Source organism: Mobula birostris, chromosome 32, assembly GCF_030028105.1.
Source record: "Mobula birostris isolate sMobBir1 chromosome 32, sMobBir1.hap1, whole genome shotgun sequence".
Lineage (NCBI taxonomy): Eukaryota > Metazoa > Chordata > Chondrichthyes > Myliobatiformes > Myliobatidae > Mobula > Mobula birostris.
Genome location: NC_092401.1, coordinates 23,550,111 through 23,576,176, shown reverse-complemented (window position 1 = coordinate 23,576,176; position 26,066 = coordinate 23,550,111). Strand labels below are relative to the sequence as shown.

Here is a 26,066-nt window from a genome sequence, read left to right as displayed (position 1 = left end):
TCTCTGTGGTCAAAAATACTTTGCATGGGAGCTATGCAGGCTGCCAACTTGATTGCCACCTTGTGATGTTCAATGCCAGATGCACGCTTAGGTACCTGGCAGGCATGGTATGAGTTTCAGCTCAAATGCCTTTGGTGCTTGGACGCAAAACTGGTTATAGGACAAACTCTGGGCCAGGGAGCCTTGAGATCCAGCTGAATAATTCAAATCCCAGCTTCCATTCCAACACTACCATTGCAATAGTGCCAGAGAGCTCTACAATAGGCCCTTTGGCACATCCAGTCCATGCCTCCTGCATTTCTTTTGATTATGGTAACCCATCATTTCTCCCATTTCACTTATCTGCATCTAGGGGATATGCAGTGCCAGCAACTCATGTATAAAAGCATGCAGACATAGTCTAGAGGTTCAGATATTGTTCAGACGAAGTATCAGAATGAGGATGACGTGCGATCCAAGTGACTTTGACTGTGGAATGATTGCTGGTGCCAAATGGGTGGTTTGAGCATCTCAGAAACTGCTGATTTTCTGGGATTTTCAAGCTTTAACAGTCTCAAGAGCAGGAGTTCCAAACCTAGGGTCCATGGATTCCTTGGTTAAAGGTATTGGGTTCATAGCATAAAAAAGGTTCGAAACCCCGCTTCTCGAGTTTACAAAGAATGGTGAGCAGCAGTTCACCTTGTTAATGAGAGGTCAGACAAGAATGGCCAAACTGGTTCAAGGTGACAGGAAGGCAACAGTAACTCAAGTAACCTTATGTTACAACAGTTGTGTGCAGAAGAGCATCTCTGAATGTAGAAGATGTTGAACCTTGAATTGGATGGGCTGCAGCATCAGAGGACCATGAACATGAACATACACTCCGTAGACAATTTATTAAGTAGAAGATGCATCTAATAAAGTGGCCACTGGTGTATTTCCTCACGCTATGACCCCACTCCTGCAATCAATGAATGGTTGCTCAAGTGTACGAAATATGACACTGAGCAGCTTGATCTATCCTCATTAAGTATTGCAGTTTCTTCCTTCCAATATATTTTAGAGAAAGTGACTACAATATTTTTTACACCATGGTAGTGACATGAGGAAGAAATTGTGGGGAACAAAAGTGGAGAACTATGTTAGGTTGGCGTGTGAAAGCACTCAAATACACAAAATGCTGGAGGAACTCAGCGGGTCAGGCAGCACCTGTGGAGGGGAATAAACATTCCACGTTCCGGGCTGAGACCCTTCAGCAGGATTGGAAAGGAAGGGGGATGTATCCAGAATAAAGGCGAGATGGAGAAGCTGACCTGCCATTTAAAAGGGTTTGATATAATGTGAATTTCACATTCTCTCCTACTGCTGGTAACCTTTCTCCACACTCCTTCACCCTCACCAAACACCTCCAAAGACTTGTGGATATCAGGGGGAAAAAAGATTGGCTTTAAGTAGTGGGCAAGCTCTTATTTTTGAGACAGTGATCACTAGTTACAGATTTTCCCACACAGAAAACATAATCTCTACATCGACCCCAAAGAGATTTCCCAGAAACCCATAATTGTGTTTATAGATCAAGCCATCAACCAAGGCTATACATCTATATGAAAAAGAACTTTTATTAAATACAAATGTACAAAGATTGTTCCAATAGTTTTAATTAAGTATCTAGTGTTGATCGACATAGTGCAAAAAGGCAAAAACTATTCCCTCTACTCTGTTATAACCGAAGGATTCACCCTGCACAAAGTGTGACAGTAACAGGCAAGTATTGCAGGTGCCATTTGTTAAATATTAACATTTTTCTTGTGCAGCAATCTATAAACTTATTGCCACATTTATTTGTATAGCAGACATTTGGTGAGGCATCAGTTTTGAAACAGTTTCAGGCTTGAAATTCAATGATTACTCAGAGCAGCAGTAAGAAAGAGGTGACAGGTATAGAAAATGCTAACATTAAAAGTGAGCCAGCAGACAAGGTTTCTCAACCTTTTTTATACTATGGACCCCTACCATTAACAGGTGGTCTCTGGACCACAGGTTAGGAACCCCTTAGAACTATGTAGCAGATAGATGTGTAGCAAAAACAATTGTTTCAATTTAATCAGTTCTTAGTTTATTTATTTTATTTAGAGATACAACGGGCTGTTCTAGCCCAGTGAGCTCATGCTACTCAAATGACCAATTAACTTACTAACACATGCATCTTTGGGTTGTGGGAAGAAACCAGAGCATTCAGAGGAAACCCACATGGTCACGGGAAGAATATACAAACTCCTTAAGTCAGCGCTGGGAATTGAACCCTAGGTCATTGGCACTGTAAAGCGTTATGCTAACCGGTACACTACCATGCTGCCCCGCTACTCTACCAAGTCTATTTTCTAATAGTTTCCAATTACGTTCCTGATTCAGAACTAGAATGGCTGCTAAGTGCCAGGTAGCACGACAATATTACAGCTCAGGGCAGCAGAGCTTAGGGTTCAATTCTGACTTCATCTACAAGTTTGTATGCCCTCCTGAGAACACACGGGTTTCCTCTGGGTGTTCCAGTTTCCCTTCACAGTCCAAAAAAGTACCAATTAGAAAGTTAATTGGCCATTGTAAAATGGCCTGCGATTAGGCCAAGGTTAAATCAATGGGTTACTGGCAGTGCAGCTCAAAGGACCAGGTCAGCTTATTCCACGCCGTATCTCTTAAAAAAAACACAACAAAATAAAAAGTACCACCTGATTTAGCAAGGGCATTCAGAAGCAGCCTCAGGATACATAGTGTTTTCTAAAATGTAGTCAATGGCATTTTTTATTGGGAAACCTGTGTAATCTTAGAATAACCAACTGCACTCAGATTAACTTTAAAGTAGAGGTACAGCCTCTATGTACTGTGCCTGACATTCTGGCCAGGAGGATATGATAGCATTGACCATACATTCAGAATAGTCCAACAGGAAGTAGTTCGTCATATTGTTTTGGTGCTGGGTGGACTGGAAAGCACACCAAAACAACTATCAACTTGGAATCACAACCTCCCCTGTTTCAATTGAAAAATTAACTGCATCTTTAACATCGAATGCAATTTGCATGAAAAGAACAGTCACAAGAGATTACAGATGATGAAGTCTAGAGCAACAAACAATTTGCTGGAGGAACAAGAGGAAAGAAGTTGTCAGTGTTTCGAGTTGCACTGTCCTGATGTGGGGTTTCGAACCATAAATTCCTTTCACAAACAATACTCAACCTGCTGGGCTTTTCCAGCAGACTTTTTAAGATAAACAAAAGTTCCTTGAAAAAAATAACAAGAGATTCTGCAGATGCTGGAAATCCAGTGCAACATGAACAAAATGCCACAGGAATTCAGCAGGTCAGGCAACATCTACAGAAATAAAACAATGTTTCACGCTGAGACCATTCCAGACATCAGGAGAGATTTATTCCTCTCCATAGATGTTGCTTGGCCTGCTGAGTTTCTCCAGCATTTTGTGTGTGTTGAATAAAATAATCTAACTCTACTAATATATGGTCCCAAATCTTTTGCTTCAGGTCTTCAAACAGTGCAGGTTTATTAACCAACCCCAGAGACTCTAGCACAAAAATCCAAACCAACGGATCAGATTTCAGATGAGACATTAACTCAATGTTAACCACTAGCTCAGGTAGATGTAAAAGACTCAACTGCATTAGTTGATGGAATTCTCTCAGGTTTACAGGCCATCATTCAGCTTCCAGCACCAATATAGCATGCCCATGATTTACTAATCCTAACCTGTCTATTTTTGGAATAGGGGATGAAGCCAGAGCACCCAGAGGAAACCCAGGCAGTCATGGGGAGAATGTACAACTGATTCGATAGCGGGGGGAATTGAATCCAGATCTTCTGATCACTGGTGCTGGAAAGCGTTATGCTCAGTGCTATGCTACCATATTGCACATATTCCTCTCCATGGCCAAAAAAAGGCCCTGAAATCCATAAACTCACTTAGCACATCCTTCTACATCAGCTTCAAGGCAGTAGCTTTGTTTGTGGTACTTAATGTTAGTGAACATTTAGGCTTACATTCAGAAAAAACAAAACTAGTGAATGGCCTGTTAATCTCTTTCAACGGTACTGAATAAGTGGCAGGTTGTTCAGATACTAGGAGAACCATTTTGCTCTCCTCTGCATAAAGCCTGAATGTCATGGACTGGGAGCATAATATTGCTTTACTACCTTTTAACAGTGCAAAAATAGTAGTGTGATTTCATGACGATTACAATTTTCAATGTTAGGGCCCACATGCTGGGCATGCCCATGCAACACCATCCAAGGCATCGCTGACTCAAGAAGGCAACATCCAATGAAGATCCCCACCATACGAGCCATGCCCTCTTTGCACAGGTACCATCAGGCAGGAGGCACAGAAACTTGAAGTCACAGATTTGTCTGCTTATTTAGAGATACAGCACAGTAACAGGCACTCATGGCCCAACGAGCCCATGGAGCCCTATTACACCCATGTGACTAATTAACCTACTACTCTGTAGGTCTTTGGAAAGTGGAAGAAAACTGGACCAACCAAAGGAAATCCATGTGATAATTGGGAGAACGTACAAATTTACAGACAGCGGTGGGAATTGACTCGATCTTCTGATCACTGACACTGAAATGAACCCAAGTCTGGGGAGCTGGAAGTGGCCACGAACATAGCAGCCAGCCCACCCCCACCCCACCCCCCCCATATACCTTAGGTTGATGACATTATGAGGATGAAAACTGTAGGAGTGTGGGTCCTCAGAAAAACACTTTTTCAGACCAGTGAACCAGAAAGTCATGTTGGAGAAATACTTAGCATACTGCACAATAATTGATTTAATCTGTGGGGAATGTTATTTCAAGGAGGTTCTAAGGAGTGTTAGTCTTGCCAAATCGTTAGAGGTCAAACTTCCAGACAATCACTCAAAGATGTTCATCATACTCTTAATTATACAGCTCACTTAATCACATAATATAACAAAGTCAACAACCAGCCTAAGCTGGGCTTTCAAACTGAAATGGCGATCAATTGTGTTGCATCAACAAGCATTATTCCTAGATTCAATAAAACTTTGAACAATACCTGATACCAAGTACTTTACAGCCTCCATTCACAAAGGTCACAAACAGCACTGTAATTACCCAGAAATTAAGTTATGCCAATTCAAGTTAATGGTGGTTTGCAAACAAGCTTCTCAGGCCCGCAATTAAAATCATTGCTACACATTGCAAAAACTACATTTGTGTTTGATCAAAACATGGGCAGAACAAGATTTAAAGATCCCAGAATATAGACATAGGATAAATCAAGTTTGCCCTTTGGTTCTAAATCAGGAGATTTGAGCAAATGTTACTGTGGAATGTCTGGAATCCTACATTTCGCTGTTGGTGGTTTGACTTAAGGGACCTTGTTGATCGTCAGCTCAAGCAAAATCCATTTTTGGGTAAGAGGACATAAATAAAATCTGAGGAAATGACACAGAACTTTTTCTTCTTTTCACAGATCAGCCATGGTAGTTCAAACTTCCTCTTGCACCAATCACTGATAACAGTAAACAATCTACCTCAGATTTATCATCAATAATTCATTGGAATTGTTCCCAACCTCCCAGGCAGGGCAGGTAGCACATACACCACAAACATTACAGGCAATATGCCCATTCCCACAGAAGCAACCATGCAGGCCTGATGTTGATTGGTATCATCACTGATATAACATGGAGTTCACCATGGACTGGAAATTCAACCAGACCAACCACAAAGAGCAGGTAGGCGGTGGGTATGTTTCCTGCAGCAAGAAACTCATCTCTTGAACTCTAAAGCCATCTGCACAGCTGAGGTCAGGAGTGTGATTGCAGCTTCAGCATCTAGGCTTACTTAATTGGCAACAATCCAAGCTCCAGATTGTCATTCTATTTTTGGGGGGGGAGGGGGGGAGAGAAGAAAGGCCTCACTTGGACTGAATCTCCTCAGGAAGTGGAGATGCTATTGTGCTTTCTTGACCAAAAAGGTGATGTTGAGGTAACAGGTGAGATCGTTTGTTATTGTGCACACCCAAAAACTCAGTGCTCCTAATTCTCACCACAGAGGAACTGACACAAAGAGAAAATCTGCAGATGCTGGAATTCAAGCAACACACATGTGCTGGAGGAACTCAGCAGACCAGATAGTATCTTCGGAAAAGAGTATAGTCAACGTTTCGGACAGAGACCCTTCATCAGGATTGGAGAGAAAAAGATACAGGACTGGAGAGGGAGAAATCTGATAGCAGAGGACAGAAGGCCATGGAAGAAAGAAAAGGTGGAGGAACAGCAGAGGGAGGTGATAAGCATGTAAGGAGATAAGGTGAGATGGAAACGGGAATAATCAAGGGGAGAGTGGCAACTACCAGAAGTTCAAGAAATCAATATTCATGTCATCAGATTGGAGGCTACCTGGAAGGAATACAAGGTATTGCGCCTCCAACCTGAGTGTGGCCCCACCACAACAGTAGAAGGGGTCATGGATGGACATGGGTTTCACCTAACACCTTGTGATTCTTCTTCCCCCCCCCTCCCCACTTTCTTACTCTGACCCTTCATCCTTTTTCCCAGTCCTGATGAAGTTTTTCGGCCCAAAACGTCAACTGTACTCTTTTCCATAGATGCTGCCTGGCCTGCTGAGTTCCTCCAGCACTTTTTGTGTGTGTTACAGAGGATCTACCTATGTGCAGTGAGGAGTGGTCTGCCTTCACCTTCCTTAAGTCCACAATCATCTCTTTGGTCTTGACAACGTTGAGACTCTCACACCATTCTACCAGCCCCTTGGTATGCCATCTCATCATAATTGCTGCTGAGGTCAACCACTTGTGTCATCAGTGAACGATGATTCAGCTTGAACTGGATCTAGTAATGCAACAGTGTCAGCAGCAGGCTGGGCATGCAGCCCTGGGGAGCGACAAAGCTCAGCATGATACCAGCTAGAGATTTTTCTGCCAACACGGACTGACTGTGGCCTTTCTGCCGGGGATCCAGTTACACTGTTGAGACCCAACGAAAGCCCACCATCCTTTGGAGTATGATCGCTAAAGTCAATATACAGCATCACGGCGTATGAGACACCGATTTCCAGGTGGGACAGGCAGAGTGGAGTGCAGAGACCAGAGCATCATCAGTGGACCAATTTGAGCAATAAGTGAACTGGAAAGGATCTAATGTAGCAGAAAGATGTGATTTAATGCAATCCGTAATCCGGGGGGTGGGGGGGGGGCAGGAAAGTGGCATTCCTCACTGGCACATTGCTCCGTGCGCCCCTAAACATTCATTCCTTTCACTATCAATGCGGAGTCTCTCAAAAGTATATCATCTACAAAATACACTACAGCTACTCACCCAGGCTACTCCAACTGCATTTCCCAAATCCATAGGAACACAACACCTATAGGCTCCCCTCCAAATCACACACCGTACAAATTGGGATATTCTTCCTTCATCATCACTGGGTCTAAATCTTGGAACCCCCTCCCAACAGCATCACAAGAGAAGCTTCATTAGCACTTCAAGGCAGAGGTTTGCCATCACCTTCTCAAGGATGTGCAATAAATGTTAGTCTCACCAGCAATACTTGATTCAGGAAAGGCAAATAAAATGTTAAACAAAAACTTTCAGGATGAGAAGTTTCCTAATTTCATCCTGAAAAGCCTCAATCTAATTTTTAGAGTTTATCTACCAGAAGCTATCTATTTCAATGTAAATACAAGAGATTCTGCAGATGCTGGAAATCCAGAGTTATACACACAAAATGCTGGAGGATCTCAGCAAGTCACGCAGCATCTATGGAGGTGAGTCCTGATGAAGGGTCCCCGCCCAAACAACTTTTATTCCACTCCATAGATGCTGCCTGACCTCCAGAGTTCCTCCAGCATTTTGATCTGTTACTATCCACTTCAAAAAGTTTCTCTCAATAATACCTAATATTTGAACAGATGACCCATTTTAAGTTTCCAAGACCATAAAAGACCTAGATACAGTGGATGTGAAGAGGATGCTTCCTATAGCCTAGAACCAAAGGGCACAGCCTCAGAATAGAAGAACATCCACTTACAACAGAAATAAAGACGAATTTCTTTAGCCAGACAGTAGTGAATCTGTGGAATTCATTGCCATAGACGGCTGCGGAGGACAAGTAACTGAGTTATTTAAAGAATTTGATAGGTTCTTGATTAGCCAGGGTGTCAAAAGTTATGGGAAAAAGACAGGAGAATGGGGTTGAGGGGGTTAATAAATCACTGCTAAATCTAAGCTGTACTTGTTCCCTCTGAAATTGTGCATCTTAACGAAGGTGTGTGTTTAATACACTGCAGATGTCAATCCAGGACCTTTTATATAAACAATTCTAACACCTTTGTATAGCTTGCTTGATAAATATCTATATTCTATTAAAATTTTCCATCATTTTTGTATCTATACCATATTAATGATGTGTGTATAATCTCCATCAACACCCCGTTACCAGCCAGCCCTCTTCTCAAGTCTGTTTTGGATGTATACTTTCCAGCTTTTGTGTGTTTTTTTTAAAAATACAATGTATTCTGTACCATCCTTTTAAGTCCCAAGACTATGACATGGTGTAAACTATTTACTACAGTTTTTGTGTATTCGCTTAATATGTTTGTAACTTGGTAGTTTTCACTACACAGCATGTCTTAGTGTCATCAGAAACCCTTGATATATTATGAAGTGGCAACAAATTGTTTAGCCCTGGCAGACACAAAAAACTGAATACTGGAATCTGAAGCAACACACAAAACACTGGAGGAACTCAGTAGGTTAGGCTGCATCTGGTAAGGAAAATAGATAGTCAAAGACTTTGGCTGAGATGGTACAACTGGACTGAAAGATGGAAGGGAGACAGCCAATATAAAATGGAGTGAAAAAAAAAGGATCTGCCTTCCAACTGGCCATCTTGCCTCCAAGTTTCAACCCATTCTAGCATTCACAGGTTCATGGCTTCATTCCACATGCCTTTATTCTTTTCTTCAAAATATCCCAACCCATTCAAACTATTCTTAAAATACTGCAATTAAAAAAAATCTTATTTATTTATAGACACACAATTCACAACAGTAACCCTCTGCTTCTTCCCCGCTATCAAATTCCTGAAAAGTCCTAACACTACTTCAGACTATATTCCCCCCCAACTTGTATTATGTTTATTTTGTTATGCAAATTGTGTATAATTTAGATGGCGGATGGAATAAATAGTATTTTGCATCAGTCTTCACTGTGGAAGACACTAACAATGTGCCAGATGTTGAAGGCTGTGAGGGAAGAGAAGTGAGTGCAGTTACTATTACAAGGGAGAAGGTGCTAAAAAAAAAAGCTGAAAAGCCAAAGGGTACATATGAACTACACCCTAGGGTTCTGACAGGTAGCAGTAGAGATTGTGGAGGCATTAGTAACAATCTTTCAAAAAAAAAATTTACTGGATTCTGGCATGGTGCCAGAGGCCTGGAAAATTGTAAATGTCACTCCACTTTCAGACAGGAGAGAGGCACCAGAAAGGAAATTTTAGACCAGTTAGCCTGACCTCAGTCATTGGGAAAATGTTGGACTCAATTTTTAAGAATGAGGTTATGGAGCACTTGGTGACACAGAACAAGATAGGGCAAAGTCAGCATGGTTTCCCCACAGGAAAATTCCTGCCTGACAAACCTGCTTGAATTCTTTGAGGAGATTACACATAGGATAGATAAAGGGGATGCAGTGGATGTTGTACACTTGGACTTTCAGAAGGCTTTTGACAAAGTGCCACACGAGGCTGCTTATCAAGTTACGAGCCCATGGTATTACAGGAAAGTTACTGGCGTAGTTACAGCATTGGCTGATTGGTGGGAGGCAGCAAGTGGGAATTAAAGGAGCCTTTTCTGGTTGACTGCCAGTGACTAGTGGTGTTCCGTGGGGGTTGATGTTGGGACCGCTTCTTTTTAGGCTGTACACGAATGATTTAGACAATGGAATAGATGGCTTTGTTGCCAAGTTTGCAGATGATATGAAGATTGGTGAAGGCACAGGTAGTGTTGAAGAAACAGGTAGGCTGCAGAAGAACTTGGACAAATTAGGAGAATGGGCAAGAAAGTGGCAGACGAAATACAAAGTTGGAAAGTGCATGGTCATGCACTATGGTAGTGGAAATAAACGTGCAGTCTATTTTCTAAATGGGGAGAAAATCCAAAAATCTAAGATGCAAAGGGACCTGGGGAAAACACCCTACAGGTTAACTTGCAGGTTGAGTCGATGGTGAGGAAGGCAATTGCAATGTTAGCATTCATTTTAAGTAGAATACAAAAGCAGGGATGTGATGCTGAGATTTTAAAAGACACTGGAGAGGCCTCACCTTGAATATTATGAACAGTTTTGGGCTCCTCATCTAAGAAAAGATGTGCTAGCATTGGAGAGTTCAGAAGAGGAGGTTCACAAGGATGATTCCGGGAATGAAAGGGTTATCATACAGGGAACATTTGATGGCTTTGGGTCTACACTTGCTGGAATTTTGAAAGATTGGGGGGTAGGGTTAGAGATCTTATTGAAACCTTTTAAATGTTGAAAGGCCTAGGCAGAGTAGATGCAGAAACGATGTTTCCCATGGTGGGGCAGTCTAAGACGCTCAGCCTCAGGGTTCAGAGGGACATCCATTTAAAACAGATGTGGAAAAATTTCTTTAGCCAGAGGGTGGTGAATTTGTTACCACAGGCAGCTATGGAGGCCAGGTCGCTGGGTGTATTTAAGGGACATGGCATCAAAGGTTACGGGGAGAAGGCTGGGGCGTGGGGTTGTGGAGGGGAAACAAAAAGGATCAGCCATTATTGAATAATGTTTCAGACTTGATGGGTCAAATGGCCCAACTCTGCTCCTTTGTCTTATGGTCTAATTTATGTTACCCCAGACTGTCTTATGTTTGTAATGTACTGTAAAAATCCTGTTTCTTACCATTATTGTGTTTCTTGCTTGTGTTGTGTTCTGCCTAGCATGCTATGTTGGCACCGGAATGTGTGGCGAAACTAGTGGGCTACCCCCAACATATCCTTGAGTGAATTGGTTGTTAACGCAAATGTTGCTTTTCAGTATGTTTAGATGTGTACACATCCATAAAACACAGGAGCAGGATTAGGCTATTTGGTCCATTGAGTCATGGCTGATTTCTTATCCCTCTCAATCCCATTCTCCTGCCTCTAAAAGCAGATGCCTCTGTGTTTTCAGAACTACTGTTCACTGAAGTAGACTATGTTGCACCAGCAGTTGCAGGTCATGGAAGAACAGGAGAGAGACAAATTAATTAATACAAGTTGACTGCAATCCAAATCATTCATTTGAAATACTAAATATTGTACTGAAAAATTTGGCGTTATTTCATTTAAGTCTATTGCTTAAAGTTATATCATTTGAATAGTTAGCACAGAAAGTAATGAAAAATTAATTCCTGCATCCTTTTAACTATCATATTCAAATCTACTATGTGATAAATGAATCTGAATCTTGAATTTACACCCTGTATATGTATGCCTATGACAATGAACTTGTACTTGAAGGCATGTTTAATTAGGAAATCATCAAAACCTACTTCCAGTGTGAATGTTGGCATTTCAGAAACAGGAACCCCAAAGACAGCAGGATCAAAGGGAAGGGCCAACTACCTCACTCTAATGGCGCTCCTCTCAGTCCAGGGTTGCAGACTAGAAACTTAAGCCCAACAGTATATTCTTATCCAACCAGCTTTAAATTAGATTTTCCATTTCCCTCCTCAATTCCACAAATTAATCTTCTCCAATAATGCTATACCTTGTCAGTTGTTTTCTGAAAGCCAGCATGCACCATATCCCTCATTACCATCAGCTGATCAAGAACTTGTGTTGGCCAAGCAAGAGCTCTACCAAGTTTTCATAGTGCCCATGTTGAACTAGATATTTAGTGACCTAGAAATTCAGACATAGTGCTGCTTTATTTCCCTAGTAACATGTCACAGTTTTTTTTTTTTACAGACTGTCTGCAAAATAAGTTTGCCCTCTTCTGAGGAGCACCCGTCCCAGGAGACTTCCAGAATGGGATTTTTATGGAGATACCACACCTGACACATCTCTCATGGATCACCAGAGCCCAACCTGGATATAGTGGCTCCCTTCTTAGTTCAACACACTTTCTTCCCAAACTGTACAACACCCCCCACCCCTAAACACTTAATCCTGCTCTCAAGCAGATTCCAATTTCTAGCTATCACCCTCCCCCGGACTCCAATCCTCAGTGATATTCACAAATATCGACATCGCATGGAGAAGGCCCCTCTGGCCCTTCCAGCTACGCTGCCCCAAGCAAACCCCAACAAACCCGATTGACCCTAACCAAATCACGGGAAAATTTACGGTGACCACCCTACCAACCCGGTATGTCTTTGGAATGTGGGAGGACCTGGAGAAAACGTCCTCCATGGGGAGGACGTATGAGAGGTGGAATTGAACTCTGAACTCCGGAATGTCAAAGATGTATCAGCAACACGCGAATTGCTACACTACCGTGGCACCCACTTACACATACAATACATATAAAACTATCTATTAAGCTTTAAAATATTTCAAAAGAACTGCATTTTGATATGTTCCTATATTTTAACCTGTTGGCTCTTCCCACATGATGAAATAAGTGTCCTAGAAAAGTAATGACTCAGAACTATTGTGCAGAAATCATAAAGTGATTAAGACACTTGTTCTTAAACGTTCAAGAACTTGTTACAGATTTACACTACAAGCTGCACAAAAGAGTTGATCATTTTGTATTTCTTGCAAACAAACCAGTAGTCATATTTAACTGGATTTCTTGCGACTGGAAGCTTTGCTGCTGCATCACAATGTGGAATTCTATTCTCAAATTAAGAATGAACTATACTACTAGATAGAATCTAGGGGTTTTTAAAGAGGTTGGGGAGGACAGTAGAAAAGAAGAAAGCAAACCCACTGGTGAAAGGCTACAGGGAAAATTATGACTGATTCCTCAGCTTCTACAATCTTTGTGACAAAGGGATTTTTCAGCCTTCCTTTGCCAGTTCTGACGGAGTCCCAACTAGAAGAGGGTCCTTTCTCAAGGTAGAGTTTAGACCGTTCCAGAATTAAGTGGATTAGTTTCAGATTTCCAGTGCCGGTACAGAAGTAAACAGTTTATTTCATTTTGACCTGAGTGAAGTGCCTGTGTCTCTGTTCATTGACTTTGAAGTATTCGTCATTTCCAGGGAGCTGGCTTTCTTGGATTTCTACTTCCTTCACTGGTTCCTCACCACACAATGAAACTTATGAAGTCTAACTTCGAACCAAAAATAGAAACAACAATGGTTCTGTGGATGTCTGCAGAACAGATGTCTCTGGCTTTTATTTCGTTAAATTAAAGAGCAAATTGAGGATCTGAAAAAGGAAATTAAAAATTAAAACATAAATAGGTACTACTCAAAAACCAAAAAGAGCACTTGCAGCATCAGGCAATTGCCGGATCATGACCCAGAGTCCCAGGTCAGGTGGGGTCAGAATCTTGTAAGTACATGTAGAAAGGCATGGGGACCCCCCCCCCCCCCAAGAGTAAAGTAGTCATGGAAGCAATAACTTATGAAATTGAATTTGATGCTCCAATTTTTTTCTGGGACTCGAGTCCACAGCTATATTCTATTTACATAGGGAGAGGAGTATACCATTTAAACACTTAGTCCTGTCCCATCAGATCACTGCGATCTGCACTTTTTGATCTACTTGCCCAAGCTGTAAAATACAATCAGATTAGAACAGTGTAGGAAATTAAGACTGGAGACACTGCACCCCTTGTTTAGAAGGGCAACTGTCAGAGCTATATAGATTCATTATAGATGGTACATTTTACACGAGACTGCCCAGAGGCAGCCAGGGACCTGTTATGGAAAATATGGAGTGTTATCAAATATCAAGTGCCCAACAAAAGATAAAGGACAAAATTAGAGACCAAAATATACAGCTAAACTTTGATTGGTCAGGACCAAGTCATTTCCCTCTTTCTCCATTTTCAAGCACATATACTGCAGACAGCTCTTTTCTGGTACACCATTTACAACTTTTCACTTGTTTAAGAATACAGAACAGTACAGCGCAGTAAAGTATAGGCCCTTCAGCAACCGTTGATGTTGTGCTAACCTTTTAACCTAATCCAAGATTATTCTAATCCTTACATCCGAGATAAACCTCCAGATTTCTTTCATCAATCTGCCCAGGAGTCTCTTAAGTGTCCGAATGTATCTGCCTCTACCACAACCCCAGGCAGTTCCATGTACTTGCCACTCACGTTAAAAAACTTACCTCCAAAGACATATAGGTTAGAAGGTTATTTGGGTGTAATAGAGCAGCAAAGGCTTGTTTGGCCAGAAGGGCCTGTAACTGTGCTGTATCTCAAAAATAAAAAATAATAAATCGATCTTATACACATCCATCAAGTCACCTCTCATTCTCCGAAGGTTGAGCGAGTTAGAGAAAAGCCCTAACTCACTCAACCTTCCCTCATAAGACATGCTGTCTAGTTCAGACAGAACTTCTGCACCCTCTCCAAATCTTCTACATCCTTCTTCAATGAGATGACCAGAACTAAACAGAATATCCCAAATTTTACATTATTATTCCTACTTAGTAGTTCTCAGCATTAACCCTCATCTACAACCTATCCGCCCACTCTACTAACCTGACTACATCTTGAAATCTATTACCTTCCTCACTGTTGATTCTCTCTCCAAATTTGGAAACCGTGCTCTGCACAACACAGTTATTAAAATAAGACAGGGAGTAGTTTAAACACAGCCTGGGGAAGTCTATTGTACAATTCTCTCTTGTCCAAAAAGCAACAGTACTGACTCTTATCCTTGGTGCTAAGTCAATCTTTTTCTCTATACTGCCATAAACCGTTTTTATTCTAAGGCTTTCAATATGGAAACCCATAAATCACATTCACTAATTTTCCTATCTGAACCTCTTGTTACAAAGGGAGTCCACCAGGACTCGCCTTTAAAAATTCATGCCAGCTTTTGCTAACCAAGCCATGATCACCCAAGTGTCTGCTAATTCTGCCTGCTTATTGTTTCTCCAACTTACATTATCAAGAGTGACAAAATGACTGTTGCGACTATTAGGTTTGTCTCAACCTCTTTTTGATCAAGTCTTAGACTTCAAGATGCAGCCCCGAACCCATAGAGGTTCGGAGGATTACGACCAGTGCCTCAGCTATCCCTTACCCTGCTTCTCTCAGCAACCCAAGATCCATCCCATTTGGACTGGGTGACGTATTTACTTTTAGGCACAGCTTGCCTTTCTGGTATTCTACTTTATCAGGTTTCAGAACACTCAGCCACTCTCAGCTCCTTCCCAACCAGTGATGCTGCTCGACCACCGAGTCCGTCCAGCACAGACGCAGGCAGCAGTCTGCACAATGCTTTACAGTGCCAGCGATTATCAATCAGGGTTCAGTTCCTGCTGTTGTATGTAAGGAATTTGTACATTCTACCTGTGACCTCATGGGTTTCCTATGCCTATTCAGGTTTCCTTCCACATTCCAAAGGCACACAGGTTAGGGATAGCAAGTTATGAGCATGCTTTGCTGGTGCCAGAAACATGGTGAAACTCACAACCTGCATCCTTGGAGCATGTTAATCAAAGACACAAAGAATGCATTTTAAAGTATGTTTCAATGTTTCAAAGTACACCTTCACCTCCTCCAACCTGGCTCCACTGCCTCTATTCTTTGTGTGCTTTTATCTACCACCCACTTGCCTCTGTCTCCAACTCTACCCCTCCCCTATGGCTTGATCTGCCCATTAGCCTTCACCTCTCCTCAGAGTTAACCAATTACTTCAGGCTTCTGTCTCACTGCTCCCCCTTTTCCCTTTATACTGGTCATCTTCCTAATCAGTCCTGATGCAGGGTTTCGACCCAAAATGGTGACAATTCCTCTCCCTTACAGATGCTGCTCGACCCACTGGGTTGTGATCTCAGCTGCGCCTTGTGTCGATATCAGCTAAGGTAAATTCAGATGTAAAGTGTTTTCCCATTGTCAACTAATAAACAATTAATTCACTTATGTTTGCTGAAGGAAGAATGTGATATTCTTCCTTCTTCAGCCCTTTACCATTCCACTTATCACCCCCCAGCTTCTCACTTCATCAACCTCTCCCCCATCCACCTTCTCCCTCATCTGGTCTCACTTATCACCAGCCAGCTTGTACACCTTCCCCCACCTACCTTCCTATCCCAGCTTCTTCCCCTTTCCTTTCCAGTCCTGATGAAAAGTCTTAGTCCAAACATCAATTCTTTATTCCCTTCCGTAGATGCTGCCTGACCTCCTGAGTTCCTCCAGCATTTTGTGTGTATTTACTATGCAAAGTGATTTAGTAACTCAACCATAACCTCCTACTCCACTAGTAGATTTCCTTTTCTGTATCTGACCATTTTCACCTCTCCATCATCTTCCTTTTCACAATCTTACAGATACATGGGTTTCCAGCTGATGAATTGCTGGCTCTGATACCACGATAGTGAAGTATCTGATTCTTCATTGAAACTAGCAGTATATACAAATGAACCTATTGTAGCCTCCATTCTATAAATGATCACTCAACAATTAGTTCATACACAAAATGCTGGAGGAACTCCAGGGTCTTAGCCGTTAACCTCAACTGTAGTTTTTTCTGTAGGTGCTGCCTGGCCTGCTGAATTCCTCCAGAATTTGTGTGTTGGTTGGATTTCCAGCATCTGCAGATTTTATCTCGTATGTTAACAATTAGTTCACCTACACTTGCAGCAACAACACCCATTTGGCAGTGAGGCAGTAGGCAAAGCTATCATACATAACTGTTCAGACAACATGAAAGGGCATGTTATACAAAATTTCTAAATGGTTATTAAAAATACTCAAAAGTATGCATTAATTTTATATTAATAACACCAGGAACCATGAAGAGTTTGAAGAAACCACTTGAATTCCAAATGATACCCAATAACTTTGCTTATTGACTATTTTTCCCAATGCTACTCACATTGCCCATAAAAATAAAAAGGACATAAGGAGTGTCAATACCTAATTTATGTTGTTACATACTCTAGAGAACTGGAACAGGCCCTTCTGTCCACAATGTCTAATTTCAGATAGCGATGAGGGCGAAATTCTTTCACTGGGTTGTTGCCACCAGAATTCTCCACCATGGGGAACTGTCAGGAAATCACTGGTAGGGTTCAACACATTCCCACTACAGGAGAGTCAAGGAGTACGAGGAGAGATGACAGGAAAGTGTTGCTGAGACCAAGACTAGATTGGCTATGATGTTATTGAAAGACACAGCAAGTTGACCTACTGTCTCCTTGCTCTTACATAGACTGGTATTAAATTCCCTGTAGACTGAATCTCTGTCCTTACTATATTCAGCAATTCGGAACACTTACTTGAACATGGTCTTCACAAACTGGGGTGTCAGAATGTTTTCTCATGAGAAATGCATGCTCTTAAGATGTTTAGATAAGGTATGGCAGCTCAGACCAAGGAAACCATTTGACCCAAGCTTGCTTCATTCAGGACCCCGATGAAACCCCGATGATCAGCTCCCCCTTGCCACATTACAAGAACCGCAGAAGTGCATGTGCTCACTCGATACTAATGCAGGTCTACACTTACCTTCCACTCGTGACCTGTGGAGCATCCCTTCGCTCCTTTGCCTTTGGAACCACAATCTGTAAGAAAACAAATTTGGCTTCATTCACATCCTCTTCCATGTATCTGCTACTGTAGCCGTGATGGAAAACTTCAAACAGTGCCCTGCTGGCCAGTGATAGAGGGTAAATGAGGAAGAGTGGGTATAAGCAGAGATGGTCCACCCCCCTCCCCAGTTACTTCAGCCTCATGGGGTGCTTCTGATCCCTGCCTGAGGGCTGCAGCTGGAGAGAAGTAAAAAGCAATGGACCAATGAAGCCTGACAGTGAGGGGCAAAAGTATCTGTCCCAGGTTCAAGTCCCATTGAGGTAATGTGCACAAAAATCTAGGTTGACACTTTAGTGCTATACAGAAGGATGCTTCCTTCTCACTGCTGTCTTTGAAGTGAGATATTGAACCGAGGCCATTTGCTTAGTCTGTTGGATGTCAAGGACCTTGTCATTACGTCCAGTATTGTAACTAATTTTTAATGCCCTGATTAACATCTTGACAAAGAGCAATGTGATAATGACCAAATTCACAACCGTCTGGGTAAAGAAATCCCCTCTCATCAGTCCTGAGGTTAAACCCCTTTTCTTTGAAGACTCAAGGTTGTTTTGTGTCATTTCTAATACACAAATGTAACCAAGAATGAAATAACTGTTACTCTGGATGTAGCACAAAAAAAACAAGATAAAGAACACCATAATAATAATAATAATAATAATAATAAAACAACAAAATAAAAATAAACACATAAGATACCTTATATGCATAGATTGATTGCATGTCCATAAAGTGACACTAGGCACAGATGTGTCTATACACGAGGGGACTGACAGGAAATAACAAAGTTGTGGTGGTTGGGGTATGGAGGGTTAGCATGTGAAGATGTTGATCAGCTTGGGGAAAGTAACCATTTTCAGTCTGGTGGCCCTGGTGTGGATGCTACCTAGCCTCCCCCTTGTTGGGAGTGGGACAAACAGTCCATGAGCAGGGTGGGCGGGGTCCTTCATGACGTTACTGACCCTTTTCCAGCACCTTTCTGTATATACGTCCTTGATGGCAGGTGGGCTGGTGCCAGTGATGCATTGAGCAGTTCTGACGACCTGTTGTTCGCCACAAGCAGTGATGCAGCTTGTGCACCAAGGAGGTTGGGAGTATGGACGTGCATAGTCCAGCTCTCTTCAGCCTGATTGTGTGGAATATGTTCTGGGACCATGAGAGATTGCGTGAGATGTGCACTCCCAGGAGTTTAAAACTGTAAAGAAGGGTGTGAGTGGTGCAAGTTCTCAAGTCCATTTCACTGGGGACTTCTCTGTACCCTTCATGTGCTGATGGTTTTACACTGAAGACCCATACAACCAATTCCACTCCAACCCCCACTGCTCCACTGTCCCTCCCCTCAAGCCCAGAATCAATCTGGTGAAGTGATAACACTCTATCACGAGTGCAACCTGTGACAGGATTCCAGGCTTTCCAGGTATAATCACACCAGGGCTCTACATAACCAGAGACACATCTTAACACTTATGTTTTCTTGCACTGAAAGCCAAAATACAATTTCTCTTCCTAATTGTTTGCAGTACCTATATGCCAACTTTCTAAGATTCATGTACACAGACAGACACCCATGAACAGGACCATTTTTTAATCTCTCATCATTTGAAAAAAGCTCTACTTTTTCTTTGACTTTATATTTTATTTCATCAGCCACGTCCTCATCCAGTCACTTGATCTGTCCATATATTGTGAAGGATCTCTGTATTGTATCTACCTCACACTTGCCACCCTGCTTTACAATTTTTAGTAGAATTAGCAATGGCCACAACTAGGTGCTGTGTCTCTGTTATTACTTTAAGAAACCTCTCTGTGTGACCATCGTATTTCTATTCAGTATTTTCCCTTAATTTCATGGGTATAAGGAGCTCCTACAGAACTAAGTTCCGGCTGTTGAGCTCCAGACTCACAATAACACCTCAATGCACAAATTCTGCTGTTATAATACCAATTTAAAGATTTTCACATGTACATCAAAGCATACAGTGAACTGCATCGCTTTCAATGATCGACAGTCTGAGGATGTGCTGGAGGCAGTCCACAAGTACTATGGGCAGAAATGATGAACTTAAGAGCCCGGATCAGTACATCAGTATGATGTTGTGGCCATTACAGGGACTTGGTTAAGAGGGGGACAGGAATAGATGTGTAATACCCCAGGGTTTCAACGTTTTAAAAAAGGTAGAGAGGGAAGTAAAAGAGGAGGAGAGTTGCACTACCATTCGGAAAATATCACAGCCGCACTCAGAGGGGATATAATGGAGGGTTCGCCTACTGAGTCTATGTGGGTGAACTGACAAGAAGGATGATGGGATGGGATTGTGCTACAGACCAACCCTGGCTCCCACAGTGAGGAACAGATATGCTGGCAGATTAAGGAAAGGTGCAAAACAATAGCGTTATTGTTATGGGGACTTTTTCTTCCCTATTATGAACTGGGACCTTCTGTGTGCAAGAGGCTTAGATGGGCCAGCATTTGTTAGGTGCATCCAAGAGGGTTTCTTAAACCATAATGTAGATAGTCTAACAAGACGAGGGGCTGTACTGGACCTAGTTTTGAATAATGAGCCTGGCCCAGTGACCAACCTTTTAGTGGGTGAACATTTAGGGAACAGTGACCACAACTCCTTAAGTTTTGAAATAGCTAGAGATAAGGACAAGTATGGACATTACAGGAGAGTATTAAGTTAGAGTAAAGCAAACTACAAGAACATTAGGCAGGAACTAGGGAGAGTTAAGTGGGAACAGCTGCCTTTGGGCAAGTCCACATCCGACACGTAGAAGGTGCTTATAGACCAAGCGCACAGAATACAGGAATATTCCAGTAAGAAGGACAGACAAGGATGGCAAGATAAGAAAATCTTGGAAGTTGAGAGGCAATGAATTTAGTCAAGAAATAAAAGAAAAAGGGAGAAGTATGTAAAGCTTAGGAAGCTAGAATCAAAAAGAGCGACTGAGAATTGTAAAGAAACCAGAAAAGAACAAGGGAATTAGAAAAGCCAGGAGGAGCCATGTAAAGTCCTTGGCAAGCAGAATTAAAGAGAATCCCAAAGCATTGTATACATACATCAAGAGCAAGAGGATAACCAGGATGAAGGTGGGACCAGTTTCCTCTGAGCTGCGCGTGTGCGTGACCATGCAGCAACTGAAATGCTCCTGCACAGCTGAAATTTTCTTTTATATTATGTTAATTTAAAGTGCCACACAGCTTTCAGGCCATGTAGTAATTTCCTGCTCAGAGCAATGGTTGGTCCAGGCAGTTGTTAAAAAACAGAAGGAACGTTGGTAGGACCACTCAAGGATAAAGGGGGGAACATTTGTTTGGATGCAGAGGATGTAGGTGAGGTCCTTAATGAGTACTTTACGTCACTGTTTACCAAGGAGAAGCACATGGAGGATCAGGAAATCAGTGGTGAGCATTTCAATATGCTGGAGCATTTCGAGGTAAAGGAGGTGGTAGTGCTGATCAGGAAATCAATGGTGAGCATATTGATATGCTAGGGCTTTTCAAGGTGAAGGAGGTGGTAGTGCTGGATCTCTTTAAGAGCATTAAGGTGGATAAGTCCCCAGGGCCTGACGGGATATACCTCAGGTTATTGAGAGCAGCATGAGAAGAGATTGCTGGGGCCTTGACCAATATCTTGGTGTCCTCTCTCGCCATGGGTGAAGTCCCAAAGGACTGGTGAGTTCAAGTAAGGAGACAGGGATAGTCCTGAAAACTATAGAACAGTAAGTGTCATGTCAGTGATAGAGGAATTTACTGGAGGCAATTCTTAGGGAGAGGATTTATGAGCATTTGGAAAACCATGGCCTAATTAGACAGAGCCAGCATGACTGTGACTTGTGACTTACTAATTTCACTGAGTGCTTTGATGAGGTGATGAGGGTGGTTAATCGAAGGTTCAAAGGTACAATTTAATGTCAGAGAAATGTATACAATATAATCCTGAAATGCATTTTCTTCGCAACCATCAATGAAAACAGAGGAGCGCCCCAAGAATAAACGACAGTTAAATGTTAGAACCCCAAAGTATCCCCCAGCTCCCCTCCCTCCCTCGCGTAAGCGGCAGCGAGCAACAACCCCCCCCCCCCCACTGGCAAAAATTAATGAAGATAGAGCTGTGGATGTTGTTTACGTGGATTTTAATACGGCATCAAACAACGTGCCTCTCGGGAGGTTCATCTAGGAGATGAGGATACATGGTGAATTGATCATTTCGATTCAGAACTGGCCTGCCCATAGGAGACAGAGGGTAGTGATTAAAAGAACATTCTAGCTGGAGGTCTGTGAATAGTGGCATTCCACAGGGATCAGTTCTGGGATCTCTGCTGTTTATGAGCTACATAAATGACCTGGATGGAGATGTAGATGGGAGGCTTATTAAGGCTAGTAAAGAACACAATGGGATATATATAGTTGCTGATATGAGCAGAGAGATAGCAGATGGAGCTTAAACTGGCCAAACATAAAGTGCTGCACTTTGGAAGGTCAAATGTACACTATTAAGTGCAAGATCCTTAGCAGTGTTGACGAGCAGAGGGATCTTGGGGTCCGAGTTCATAGCTCCCTGAAGGTGACTACACAGGTTGATAGAGTGGTTAAGAAGGTTTATGGAATGCTTGCTTTTATAAGTCGAGGCATTAAAGTAAAAAGAAAAAAACATCAGGAAGTTATGTTGCAGCTTTATAAAACTCAGGCTACTTCTGGAGTATTGCATACAGTTCTGGCAGAGGCTTTGGAGAGGGTGCAGAAGAGGCTTACCAGGATGTTGCCTGGATTAGAGGCATGTGATATAACGAGAAGTTGGACAAACTTTGGTTGTTTTCTCTAGTGCCAGAGGCTGAGGGGAGATCTTATAGAAGCTTATAAGATTATGAGAGGCATAAATAGAGCAGACAGGCAGTATCTTTTTTCCAGGGTTGAAATGTCAAATACCAGAGGGCATGTATTTAGGGTGAGAGGGGTTAGCTTCAATGGAAATGTGAGGGGAGAAAGTTATTTTTTTAACTGAATATAAAGTGCTGGGTGGCTGGGTGGTAGAGGCAAAAATATTATACACTTTTAAGAGATGTTTAGATAGGCACATGAAATTAAGGAAAATGCAAGGATATGGATATTGTATAGGCAGCAGAGATTAGTGTAAGTTACCCATTTGATTATGAATTTAATTGGTTCGACAAAACACTGTGGTCTGAAGGGCCTGTCCCAGTGCTGTACTGCTCTGTAGTGTCGCCACACTTCCAGCACCATCACAGCTTGCCCATAACTTGCTACCTTAACCGGTACGTCTGATCAGAAGTCCATAAGTTGAGGCCGATTGTCTGGAGCCCCAGCTCTGTGAATCTCTCAGTCCTCTGGGGTAGTCGAAGGCCTAAGTTCTGCGTCTGAATTAGAGTCTGCTGGAGGATGAATTATAAGGACAGTTTTTGGATTAGAAGACTGCGTATGGGCATGAGTGAGACAGAGGAATGTGGCTTGTTTTGCTGTTGTTGCTTGTTGTGTTCTGTGTCATTCTCCCAAGCATTGTGGGCTAGCTATGCTGGTGCCAGAACACGTGGTGACACTTGTATTAGGGCTGTGCTGATTGTTAATGCAAACGACACATTTCACCGTGTGTTTCCATGTACATGTGATAAATAAATCTGAATCGTGAATCTTGGAATGTCATTGGGAAAACATACAAATTCCTTACAGAGAGAGTGGGAATTGAACGCCGACTGAGAATTGACTGCTACACTACCATGTCACCCCATTTAATGGTGATTGCACTTTGTAAATATTCTGAAATGTGGGCGCTTACAATCACCAGCATAGGGACAATGGTCAATAATGGGAAATATAGATTTACCTCCCATCAGAGGAATATCGATGTTTCAGCGGGAAACCCCGCCTCATGGGTCCTGATTCAGGGTTTCGACCCAAACCATTGACAATTCCTTTTCTCCCACAGATGCACTGATCCCCAGCCGAATGTTGCTCTGGTTATATTCTACCTGTAACTCTCATACAAGTACTCTAAACCTAGAATATGTACAACAGACTTTTATCAAAAAAGCACGGGCAAATAGCATATTCAGAAAGCTTACTATGCTGATCGGTTTTTCTACTGAACCTCAGGGTCCTCCATTCACCAAATATTTTACACACATGATTTAGTTTGTAAAGAGCTCGGGAAGCTTACCATTCTAACCATGGCCCAAATCAACCATCCAAAGAGGCACAATCCCTTCAGAATATTCACATTCCAGCTTCCCTGCTGCATAGCAACATTTGCTATCATGACAGCCTTAAAGATTTACAAAATGACATTGGAGCCCCAATGTACCAGTTTCAAAAGGCTTTAACTTTCAACATTACAAAAAGCAACCATACCACCGGCAAGCTCTGGGCATCAATGACAAGCCACTTCTCAGTCACTCTCTCAAGCTGCTGGGAGCTCAGCGGTTCCCGGATATTTACGATCACCTCCAACCGACCTCCAGTGGTCTTTCTGCCATCCAGAACCTAGGGAAAAATTTTTTAATGTAAAAAAAAATTATTACATGTGGGAAGAACAGATACAGCAATCAATTAGGGCTTGCATTCTCCCCGTCTGTTGGAAAGGAAACAGATGGCTTTGTAAAAAGCCAAAAGTGCACAGAAGAACACTACATCACTGAGTACTGAGAAGAAAGAGTCACAGTTTTACTGGAAATCTCACTATAAGCCAAACCACCATTAATAGTTTGGAGATACAGATGCTAGATGTTGAAGATGCTGGAATCTGGAGCAAAAAGTAAACTGGAGGAACTTAGCTGGTTAGATAGTATCTGCGGAGGCAAGGATGTTTCAGGTTGAGGGTCTGCATCATAAATAGTTTAGCAGTAATTTTGACATCTGGCAGCATGGTGTGTGATTTCATTGTCGACATCACATAGACAGTAGATCACACTATAGGGTAGACGGATGCCAGATCCCTCGCACTACCTGCTCTCCATTATCCCCTCACATTCTCTGCACGCTGCCTTGATTCTTCTTTAAGAATTCATGGCTTGGACCATCTCTGAACAGTGAACTCCACTGATCTCATCAAGGAAGAGCAGCAGAAAGGAATGCAAGACACAGGCTCTGCTACCTTTAACAGACTGAAGTTTTGCAGCCTAGGTCACTGATATACAGTATTACACTCACAAACAGTCCATTAACTGTAGCCAGTATCTTAGCAGAAGTGACATCAAATAGAAGGGCAATTGGAGAACACAGACCCATCTCCAACAGCCCTCAACAAAGGCAACTACTTCTGTCATGCCCTGAAGGCTGTTCCTGTCCATCCATGAAATGACAGGAGCAAAGGAACAGAGACAGGGTACTGATCATCAAACCTGCTCTGTTGCTAAGGAAATCAGATTACAGCTAACCCGAATCCACTTCAAATCTACCTCCTTTGGTTCTTCATCTTCCAATGGCTTGTCTAAAATAAACTCGGACCTTGACATTTTCAATCAACAATTTGTCTGAGCAACCATTGTAGAGAAAGAGTTCCTTGTCACAGAAAAAAAATGTGCATTTTTGTTAGAAATTCAGTGCTAAATTTCAGTTTTTTTAATATTTAGAGATACAGCACAGTAACAGGCCCTACTGGCCCGACAAACATGCACCACCCATTAACATCCACGTGATCAATTAATCTACCAACCCACACGCCTTTAGAATGTGGGAGGAAATTGGAGCACCAGAGGAAACCCGTGCAGTCACAGGGAAAACATTCAAATAGCAATTGAATCTAGGTCGCTAGTGCTGTAAAGCACTACACTATTGTGCCACCCCAGGCTGCCTTGTTCTGGCTAGAGTACTTAACATTGAACTCCTTACTTTCCACACTCAAAGGAATGTACAATACCTTTTCATACATAGGCTATGGTCAATTAATCATTCTGGTTAATGTTAGATCCTGATGTTTTTGTGATCCCAAAGTTCTTCAGAAGTCAAGCATGAGGCATAAAACTTGTTGCCTATGGCCGTTTTATTGTGTAAAAGTAGTTGTGGTCATCTCATACTCAGATTAGAGAGATAACAAAATTCCGGTGATAGCAATTAACTGTGACACCTGCTATAGAAAAACTAAGCAGCTTCAAGGAAAATACAGACACTTCGACTGTTCATTCCTCTCCATAGATGTTGTCTGACCTATTGAGTTCTCCAGGATCGTGTGTGCACTTCCGGAATGTTCTGTTCCCAACTTTCGGTGCTAGTTTTACAGGAGGTACCAAGTGTCAGGTGAAGAGGTTCTCAACAGCCAATCAAACACAAATCAGAGAGCCAGGGTGAGTCCCAGG

At 42.2% G+C, this 26,066-nt stretch overlaps 1 protein-coding gene across 3 annotated transcripts in view; it reads right to left on the bottom strand.

Annotated features, from left to right (window-relative positions):
* The window catches only part of cc2d1a (coiled-coil and C2 domain containing 1A), a 133,055-nt gene that overhangs the window by 23,018 nt on the left and 83,971 nt on the right, over positions 1-26,066 (bottom strand). For 2 of the 3 annotated variants that reach the window (XM_072248390.1, XM_072248392.1), the window contains 2 exons: positions 24,124-24,255; positions 17,676-17,731 (listed from right to left, as the gene is read on the bottom strand). In XM_072248390.1, coding sequence (XP_072104491.1) covers positions 17,676-17,731; positions 24,124-24,255 — 188 coding nt within the window. Of the gene's footprint in view, positions 1-12,612; positions 13,409-17,675; positions 17,732-24,123; positions 24,256-26,066 lie in introns of those variants that run through there. The other variant, XM_072248391.1, reaches the window with a different exon arrangement.